Here is an 11,197-nt window from a genome sequence, read left to right as displayed (position 1 = left end):
AATGTGTTAGGTTAGGTTAGGTTAGATGTTAAATGACATCTATCTCATTTTGATAGTCAGAGTATAGTAGCAATATAATGTTATATTATATTGCTACTATACTCTGACTATCTTAAAACTGCTACTATAATATGGTGTGTTATAGTAGCAGTTTTTAAATAAGTTATTATAATTATGTACGACCTAGGCACATATTGTCGCATTTTCACCAAGGCAACATTATAAATTGTACTACAAAATATAATAAAAACCTTGCATTAGGTACAAAAGTGTTGTTAAGGCCGACAGAATTCTACTTATTCCAAGAGTATGTCAACTATTCCAGGTTAACGAGGTACGGATGTAGTTAGTACCTACATACATAGTAGGTACCTAGTATATCTTGACCGAGTCAAGGGTATTAGTATAAATCTGAAAGTATAAGTTGCGTCTTACTTATTAGATTTAGGCCATAGATAAATGATTTTAACTAAATTTTACCTGCAAGCTTTGGATTTCCCATGGGATTTTCGTGACAAAAGTACCTTTATCACTTCAAAGTCTAATATGGCAAAATTTTAGAAAACACTTGCTTTACATATGGACGTACCTAGTAATTACTTATTTATTTGATAATTCAATATTTTTTACTGTAGATGGCACTTAAATAAGTAAATAATGTAAACTAGGAAAATTAATACTCACCCATAGTGGCTTATAAGTAGTGTAAAGTACTAAAATTATTGAATTTGCGCGCTCTAAAACATCAATCACATTATTATATTTATTCAACAAAAAATATCATTTAACTAAAACACACGCAAGTATGTTATAAATTAAGTGTAACCATTTTGCGTATTTTAATTATTTAACTTTATTTTAAACCTCTGTAAAATATTAGCCTTTCTTATGTTTTGAGTTAATTCGTTTGTTGTGAATTATTCGTCGCCATAGCAACGGATTTAATGTTTTCGTTCGAAAATGTATTTGTAGTAGACGCAGCACGTGCAAGCCATTTCCAAACGTATTCACTGTTAAAAGCAGTTGAAACACCCTGTATAACAAGCAATTGTAGGAGGCAATTTTCGCTCACACGATATATCTCGAAAATTAAGTGAAATATTGTATGTAGCACTCGAGATATGTTGAGCGTTGAGATGATGGCGAAGAAGCGAAAATCTAGGGCTAGATATTTGATAACAAAATAAAGTCACTGACTGTGATGCTATTTGGCTCGCGCCCTAAAGTCGTAAATTACATAAATTTCTTTCGTTTGTACTCTAAGGTAAAGAAGGGATATAAATAAGTATATTTAAACACTCTTTACAGTACATATTGATATATATATTTTCTTAGAGTAAAAATATTTTAAAATAACATTTTGCTTACTTAACTAACATACTTTAAGTAATATTTATACATCCATCCATAATTTTTAAACAATACAATAGTTTTTTTACAATACTTTTGCGAACCGAACAAGTGCCTCCAAACATAAAACCTCTTTATCAATAACTAATCAAAACGTCTTCATAGAAAATGAAAAGATGTGAATAATCAAAGCTTTTGTTTAGTTACTCTGACGTTATCGTTTTATGATTAGCATAGATTTATATCAATATTAATCTTTGTATTTCTCTCAATAAACCAATTCTTCTTTCAACGCCTTGACCCACCGTTTAAATGAATCATTACAGCTTTACCCATAAACGAGGTATAAATCAAACTAAAAGACTTGACACGTTTAAACCAAAGGTTTAGTGTAATTATTCAGTTTAACAATATTCTTTCTTTCCAAATTATTGAAAAACTGGAGCAACTTATACTTATGTTCATTAGTAGAAAGTTACAGTGAACTTTAATCATATATTATGCAGTCTGTTTGATTTGCCTGCACTCTTTGAGCCATGAGTGCATAGAATACTTGTTTATTTAGTATTAGATAAAATGAATTTAATTTCATAGAATTAATACCTAGCCCATTTGAATCTTATCATGAAGTTATGTGAATAACATTAAAATGTGAATTATTTTTATCAAGTACCCCTCTAATGGATAAACATATTTGCTAGCATAAACTACGAATACAATAACTAGCACAAACATTTACCAAAAAAACTTCTATATATTTTAAAATAAATGCTTACTATTATAACAAAATAATAGGTTCCTGTAATTTTTATGACAAATACACTTAATTTCAATTTATTTCAAAAGGTGTTACGAGAATCTTTCACCTAATACACAATCGAAAAAAGAAATCTCTTCATTGCCAATTAAAAAATAATATTTCTATATGATTTTTTTATTTATTTTATTAACACAACAATGACATCAACGATACTAACATAACTGTAATTGAAAATAGGAAAAAGTACGAAATCACTGTGATCTATGACTGCATGTTTTACACAAGTGACACCGTGTTACAATGGAAATGTATGATTGCACTTATTACACGTGTACCACTATTGGCACTCAGTGAGCACTTGTAGAGACTTGCGGAACAGCTCCTGTTGCGAGCGCGCGTGCTTCATCTCTAGCTCGGCTAGATCGATTAGACTGGAACAAAGAAGAAGTTTTTGGTAGAATAAGTTTGCTTTCTTTTGAGGTAGAAATACGATGTTTATTTTTATATACATATATTTTTCTGTGAATCGACTTGATGTATGGACTATAGCAGGCTAAACAGACTTCAAAACATCGACGCTGCCGAGGAGGAGTCCGCTCTGGTACAATTCAAACGATCCAAGTGGCTCAGTAGTCTCGCACTCTTACTAGCGACCTCAACGAAGGGTTATTTCCACTCCATGTCGATTTCTACACACGCCGATGCACCCCTGGTCCATGGAAAGACTCTGTCTCTTATGGACGTTTCTCTGACTGGCTAATCCTTTCACCACCGCCAAAAGTACAGCTCTTATGTCACCGACAAAATAGGATCTTTATTGTTTATATGACTCTTCAATGTGTTGTAAAAAGTATACTAAGCCGAAACCTACATCTGCAGCATGTTATATCTAAGCACGCACACGTAGGTTTCAGCTTAGTATACCCTTTTTGCAACTCCCTGTATTTACCTCTTCCTAAACGCAGCGACGCGTCGTGTCCTGAAATCAATTAGCTCTTCTCTAGCGCGGGCAGAGAGCTGCTCGAACTTCGCGCACGCGTCCGCCTGCTGCTGCTCCGCCTGTAGAATAGAATCGTAGAATAGAATACAGGCTTTTTTTAACATCTTATAATTGACGTTTTTGTACTAAGAGATAATATTCTCGAGGACCTACAGCAATAAAATAAAGATTATTAACGGGTGTTTAGATTGTAATTTGATAGATTTATAGGTAATTTTTCAGCACTAAGGATCTGCTAAACACTGTCTATGTTTTTGCGGTAAAGTCCCTAGTGTTTACGTAAGTCGCATACACACGAGGATATGGTGAAAATACACTTTGCGTTCATAAAAAATATTGGCTGATATAAATGACGGAGGCTTGTTGTAGAATAACTGTAAAGCTAAATATATTCTGTAAACTTAAATAAATAATTGTAAAAACAAACCACCACGAAGTTAAAGCATGTTTTTTGTCATAAACTAAACATAACTTGCAACTACAAATCTAGATAAAGCAGTAAAAAGCAAAACTACAATGCGACACTACAAATAGCGTGTAAAGTGTTTACCTCTTGCACCTCCAGCGGCTTGGTGTGGTCAGACAGAAATATTAAGTTGTAATTCAGTGTTGCCAGACACGAAAATCATTAAATTGTAAAACAATACCACATACAATAGGTACATAGTTGATAGTGACGTGAAACATATTGAAGACAGGTAGCTTGTAATACGAAGAGATTGCAATATGATGGATGATATATACCTAAATGGTAATGTTTGAAGATTATAATGAAAATGTAATCAATTAGGTATATCAGTTTAGATCAAGAAAACAGATGGTAATGCGTCAGAAATTCTTTTAAACTTGATTTTGTATTTGGAACTTTTTACCAGTCGTGTAAACACAGCAATTCATATAGTTTACATTTACAACTATTAAGGTGACCGTTTTCTTACGAACAAAGTGGCGCATCTATTATAGCCAACTATCTATCTCTATAAATAAAAACGAATTGATGTTCGTTAGTCACTTCGTGAGCTTGAAACTCGATAACGGCTGAACGATTTGGCTAATTTTGGTCTTAAATATTCGTGGAAGTCCAGGGAAGGTTTAAAAGGTTAGAAGGGTCGGGTAGGGTAGGGTAAGAGGCGGTATGAATTTTGCCGACCCAGTTTGTCATAAATAAATATACATTTCAAATATTCAGAAACTTCCCCGTCATAGACTAAAAGATGATCAAAATTATATTTGCAACCATCTGGAAATGATATTTTATGAATGACTGTGCTTAAAAGTAACACCAACAACCATCTCTTTCTTTCGTATTATGCGCAAGTGCGTCTACGTGTGTGTTGGAGCGAGACAGCTATACGTACCGCGTGCACGTCCTTGTTCTTAGCTCGGGCCTTTTCTAGGTTGCGATTCGCAGCTTCGTACGCAGCTAGACATCTGGTAAAGAAAGTAATGTATTATGGTAATTTTACAAATATTCTAGATGAAAATCTTACAAAAATAAAAAAGCGGATTTAGATTGTACCATACAACGACCTTCGAGAAACTTCGCAAATGACGTAAATTAATAAAGTGGTACTTTTTATAAGAGCAAAATCGTCCACTGCTGTACCTACACCACTTCAAATCTCTTCTTATCCAGGCACTACCCTGTCAAAATTGTCGGCGGGTGTCCCAGTTTACGCTTGCCACTTCGTGGTATCCACTCAAGGCTCGTTTATGCATAAATTTCACAATAACTAAGTCACAGTTCCTACTATAATAATCATGGATGTATTACCTCAGCCTCCTGACCAACACAGCCTTGGCAGCGTTAGTGTCCCGCATGTAGTAGCGAAGTGTGTCGGCTAGCTTGAGGTCCTGGTCCGACGCCATGCGACCCTCGATTTTCTGAAACAAATAAATAAATATTTTTAAAAGAAGGGAGGGATGTATCTTAAAGGCATGCGTTTTCCACGACCCTCGATTTTATCCTCTCTCTTCTAATATGACTCCTAGGAGACAATGTATAGCTTCTAGCTACTCGACACACACTTGTGAACGTATAATTATCCACAGAACCATAGCTAAAGCGGTAGTGAAGCTGCTTCCAAAGCTTAGGGCCTCGGGTTCGAATCCTGCCCACAGCAAACATCTGTGTGTGTCTGTTTGTCGTTTATCTATTTAATAATAATATGTATCTATCTATGTTATTGTGTAGATATATCAGGTGCCCGATACCCATATCACAGGTTCTGCCTAGTTTGGGGTGGGTTGCCCGTTTTTTGAGATGTCTCCACATATTTATTAAGTTCTCTCACCCGGCACTTATCAAAGGTATCGGCGGTTCGCGTCAAAAACCTCTCAGTCGGCGGGTGCTACACACACACACACACACACACACACACACTCACCCGACACTTATCAAAGGTATCGGCGGTTCGCGTCAAGAACCTCTCAGTCGGCGGGTGCTACACACACACACACACACACACACACACTCACCCGACACTTGTCGAAGGTGTCGGCGGTTCGCGTGAGGAACCGCTCAGTCGGCGGGTGCTCGCGGCTCGCCAGCTGCGTGATACAGGATGATAGTTTGATGTGCGCGTCCGCTACCTCTGTGGGTGAAGAAATAAGTTTATTAACCTGTTAGGAGCTTTACAGATAAAGTGTGTCTATTGTGCTTTTAAAATGTTTTTTTTTTAAGTAGGGGGCCGTCCATTAATCACGTGAGGTCGTTTTTCTCATTGTTTGACCCCCCCTCCCCCCTGGTGATATTTGGAACCAACCCCCCTCCCCCCCCCCCCTGGATCACGTGTATTTTTTTGGAAGTCTATGTAAAGGCAATTTTTTACTAGAAAAAATATAGGTGAACCTACAAATCGTTAAAATTTTTGCGCCGTCCAAAATATCGGTTCCGAAATACCAAATTTTTGACAAAAAATTAATACACGTGATGTCTAACGAGAACCCCCCCTCCCCCCTCGTGATGTTTCGTGAGGTTTTCTGTACCCCCTCCCCCCCCTTTGAGCCTCACGTGATTAATGGACGGCCCCTAGTTTGTTTTTGTAACAACATTGATGTGTTTATCGAAATTCTGAAATAAACGCTGGCTGGCGCTTTTCTGGTTTAAATTTAGTTATTTAGACACATATACATACAGATAAGGTAATATTCTCATCATCATTCAATAATAATCCACTGTTGGATAAACTCGACTCAAGATGTTCTCGGCCTATCATATGTCAACGGTCGGTTTATCGGATCCGATGGTGATGAATGAATTCTACCATCGGCTTACAACTTACCCTTATGCTTAGTGGTCAACCTATCAGCCTTAGCCACAGCCTCCTTCAGAGCCGCGCAGTACTCCTGCAGGAACGACGTCTCTTGTTCGAAGAAGTCGTTGACATCTCGCACGGTCGCGCCGAGGTATATCTCGTCAGTTGTTGTGGTCATTGAACGCATCTGTAGATAAAAAAATCCATCAGCCAAACGCCAGATAATTATTCGCCATAACGGCATTTTGCCGCGGCATTATGTAAACGGTGTATGGATTGTCAATGAAATGTTGTGGCATACTATAAAATGACACGGCAATATACATTTTGCCTTCGGCAAATTACAAAACAGCGAGCGTTTGTAAACTGACGACGCCGTATGTAAACGGCGAGATCTTAGAAATTTCCTGCGACACATACACGCCAAATTGATAACATTCGTTTATTAAGCCAACGAGGCAGCTTACTACCGCATTCATACAAAATAGTTGAAAAGTTTTCATGTGAACTAGTAACTAAAGAACATCCACACTTAAAAATGTTCATATTTATAAAATCTTAAAGAGAATCGAGTGCATGAAATAAGCCCCCCGTGACGCATTACCTTGAAAATATTGTAAATATGTACCTATAGGTCTGGAGCAGTTCGCTAAAGCTGCGTACAGACCGGCCAAACGAACGCGAACGAACGGGTTTCGTTGACCTTCGTTGCTGCAATTTGCCCTGTATTATGTATGATAAATATCCATCGTTGGGCGTTCTTTGGGCCGTCTGTACGCAGCTTTATGACAACTAATCTGAATGGCTAATTTTTACACAACGGTGACAAACACTATTCCAGCTCTAGTATTGGTCACAACATCCCAAACAAAAACACTCACCAGTCCACCAATCAGGTCCATCTTCCCTCTCGGCTTCGCACACAGTTCCTGCTCATACTGCAGGAACACCCTCAAGTGAGCGTCGTTCCTGAACACGGGGTGGGCGGCCAACCGCTGCAGGAACACTTCATGCATGGCCACCGTCTTCTTGAACGTGGCTAGGTATTCACTGTAGGGAGAGGTTGGATTGGTGTTATACAGGGTGTTTGAAAAAGGAATAGTACCGAATTGAGGCGAAGGGGAGCAAGATGGTGTCTTCTTGAAGGTGGCTAGGTGTTCACTGTAGGGAGGTTTGATTAGTTGTCGTTATACAGGGTGTTTGATAAAGGAATAGTAACCTGAATTGGGCCGACTCAGGGGAGCTAGGTAATCAAGAGGTTGATTAGTAACATTTTGATATACAGGGTGTAAACAAATAGAAGGAACACCCTCAAGTGAGCGTCGTTCCTGAACACAGGGTGCGCAGCCAACCGCTGGAGGAATACTTCATGCATGGCCACTGTCTTCTTGAAGGTGGCTAGGTATTCACTATAGAGGGGGAGAGGGCCTTGATTAGTGACATTCTTAAATCATAATATTTTCTACATATTCTATTGAGGTAGATATTTGAACAGCAATCCAAATCCAAATTTCAGGTCAATGGAGATATAAATATAAATATAAATAAATATGTGGGGACATCTCACACACGGCCATCCGACCCCAAGCTAGGCAGAACCTGTGTTATGGGTGTCGGACAGCTGATATATCTACACAAATACATAGATAGATAGATACTAAATATAAATATCAACACCCAAGACCCGAGTACAAATATCTGTCTTTAAACAAATATCTGCCCCAGCCGGGAATCGAACCCGGGACCATCGGCTCAGTAGTCAGGTCACTAACCACTACGCCATTCGGTCGTCACTTATGGAGATGACTCGATCACAAATGACAATAGACAATCGCGCAGTCCGATTGCAATCGCAGATTCAACTATGTATCAGGTCAGGTTATATATTTTTTGTGTAATTATCAAAACTCGTAGAACAAAAGTTGTCCAGAATTACCCCCTAAGCCACCCCATTTAGCGGCTTAGCTTAGTATACCCTTTTTGCAACATGTATACTGCACGCAACTGTATAGTAACAAGACTCACTCTTCCAATTCCTCCTTCATCTTCAGGAACTCTTCCCTGGTTAGAGCACCCTCGCCCTCTCCGAGGCGCTGCAGTTTCTCGCGCGAAGCGTCGAAGTCGGGCCGCGGGGGCGCCGGCGGGATCTGGCAAGGGAGTGAATGAAAGTCAGTCTCTCCAGGGGATGAAATGGATGAATGGAGAGGAGGGAGCAGGATTCAAAGTCATTACAAATATATAAATAGAAAGAGATTTAAAATTAGTATTAGACATAATGGAATGCATGCTTAAATTCAGTTATTGAATAAAGGCTTTAATTATTATTTAAATAGAAAGAGATTTCGATTCTGCCGGATTCGATATAGATAAACGCACTTTATCGCGATTCGCCATAAATACGGCGCTGTAATTGGTGGAACGCGCAACTAGTTTATAGGCGTCGATAACGTACGAAATTTTATTTTAGCAAAATCAAACTATTAAATTTGACCAGTGATAAAATTGATTTGCGGTAACACCTACACAGTCGATGTTTTAATGAAGATTTTTTAATTGAAATTTATAATAAGTTTCAATTTGGTGTCTTTAGGATCACTACCACTACCAACTTTGCATCTGCTTTCAAAGTAACTGCGTTATTATACTTGTTTATACTCACAATATACCCAGCATATTCATCATTCTCCTCGTATCTGTCGTGCAGCCACACAAACTCCTCATGTTGTCGCACCACAAGGAACTCGCACTTCTGGTACTCTGGCAGAGTGGTCTTAGTGTGCACTGTGAACTTTACTTTCTCCTTCTCGCTGAGAGCGTCTGAGATGTCCACCTGTGGATAGAGAGAGATAGATAGAGAGATTGTTATTGTGAAAAAAACTGCACATTTAAAATCTCTAGATATTCTGACCTGCCTGAATAGTACCTGTAAAGACTGTCAGCAGCCTAGTTTTTTTTTTAACCCTGAGTTAGAACACAAAATCTTTTAAGGCAAAGCAGCAAAAGCTAATAGCTTCTTAAACTCACCAACAAGCTGTTATCAGCCAATGACACATTCTCACTAGGTCTCTTCTTGTCGAGCTTGGTGCTGTCGAGGTCGACCGGGGCGGCTGGCACCGACAGGGGGTCACTGTTGGTGTCTTCTACACAGTCCTGTAAGAGATCATAGAAATGTTTGATGGTAAAGTTTGCTACATAAAATATATTTTTTCAGTTTTATTGTGTTTTTTAAAATACTTATATGCTTTTGTTATGTAAATAAAGAATATTGTTATTGTAATTATTGACTGTTTAAATAATACCTGACATTATCATGAAATACAGAACAAAAATAAGGTAATGCTGTGATTTAAAGTTCTTCAGATAGCTTTGTGCACAAAATGAATCATTATCTTTACATTTTTCAAGTGAATGAACTCGTAATGTGAACAATGTGGCTGACAAAATAATTCAGCCTCATTGCAGCCTTTTTAAACTGTGTTTTGGTATGTATCATGAATGATCCACTTTGTAACATTAACCATAAATGAAATACTAATACTTTTTTGGATCGTTGGTCCATAATAATGTCCTCCTAGCCGAATTTCGGCTACGGCGGCCAATCTCAATTGAGATCAGCCATCTACGCAGGAGTAGATTATAGTGCCCAGGTGTGTGCGCAGTACACAGGAGCACTCTCTGTTCCATCACTCTCATAGCCCAATGGGACGGATTGACCGACACGACTGGAGAGAGCTAGGCGCAGGACCGACTGCTTTACATGCCCATCCGACAGCATGGATCGTTTTCACTGTTTCGGACAACAGGTGATCAGCCTTCTATGTCCTAACCAAACTTAGAACCACAATTTAGAAACACAAATTGATGGTCCCACCCGGGAATCGAACCCAGGACCCCTGGGTCATGAAGCGAAGCTTCTACCACTAGACCACAGAGGCAGTTGTCCATAATAAACATTTGATAATAAAAAAATAAAAAGTTTGTTTTTACTACATTAATAACTCTCTGTTAATATTCCAACAATGAAAACAATTGTTATCAATTTACACATTCCATTGTATTTTAATAAACCCCAAAGTAGGTAGGTAAATAATTAACAGTATATAAGTAGGTAGAAACTGTAAAAAATATAAGCAGTTAACACAAAAATGCTCTTGACGAAAATGATGATGTTTCAACTGCAATTTACATAGTAATGGGCTGAAATCTACCGTTAATTGTTAATGCCGCAAAAACTGAAAGCTTAGTTGCGGTAATTGATGAAATACAACCTTGGTTCTTGAAACTGAAATAACAAAAATCCTTCGACCATTTACAACCCAAAAAACTAATCCACGTCATAAGATCACAAGATAACTCAAAAACTATAAAACATCTCCGAAACGCAGGCTCATACTAATATCAGTAGTTAAATGATTCATAAACTACATGAAGATATACAAGCAGATAATGATTATTCAGGTTTCAAATAGGATTTTCAATGAGAATTTACCAGGTAACGCCCCCCGGTTTGCAATTAAGAAGAGAGTACATTATAAAGAACTTGATACTTATAAGATTAATTAGGAAAAATCTTACCATCATATTGAATTGCTGAGTTAATTCGGTTTTCTCTGGTTGAGAACAATGGTTTTATTATTTTACGATAAAACAGCGACAGCGACAACTCAACAAACAAGATTTTCGGATTTTCGGCAAGTAAGAATAAAAAAAAACTGTCAAACAAAACAACACATTTGGGTGTTGCCTCGAATAAAAATGTAAGGTGGTACCTACCTCAGAATATTAATGCCACCAGTGCCACCCATTGTCAGAAAATATCAGACTTAACTA

At 37.9% G+C, this 11,197-nt stretch overlaps 1 protein-coding gene across 1 annotated transcript; it reads right to left on the bottom strand.

Annotated features, from left to right (window-relative positions):
- Nucleotides 1–1,301: 1,301 nt before the first annotated feature.
- LOC105395866 (sorting nexin-32) lies at nt 1,302–11,045 on the bottom strand. The gene is made up of 11 exons (XM_048632084.1): nt 10,943–11,045; nt 9,392–9,517; nt 9,027–9,197; nt 8,393–8,514; nt 7,249–7,417; nt 6,395–6,554; nt 5,589–5,704; nt 4,885–4,994; nt 4,469–4,541; nt 3,060–3,169; nt 1,302–2,541 (listed from the first exon to the last, which is right to left on the bottom strand). The coding sequence occupies exons 1-11, from the start codon at nt 10,946–10,948 to the stop codon at nt 2,448–2,450; spliced, it is 1,257 nt and encodes a 418-aa protein (XP_048488041.1). The 5' UTR covers nt 10,949–11,045; the 3' UTR covers nt 1,302–2,447.
- Between the last annotated feature and the right edge of the window lie 152 nt (nt 11,046–11,197).

Source organism: Plutella xylostella, chromosome 30, assembly GCF_932276165.1.
Source record: "Plutella xylostella chromosome 30, ilPluXylo3.1, whole genome shotgun sequence".
Classification (NCBI taxonomy): Eukaryota; Metazoa; Arthropoda; class Insecta; order Lepidoptera; family Plutellidae; genus Plutella; species Plutella xylostella.
The sequence above is the reverse complement of the archived record's forward strand: the minus strand, read 5'-3'. Positions and strand labels throughout refer to the sequence as shown.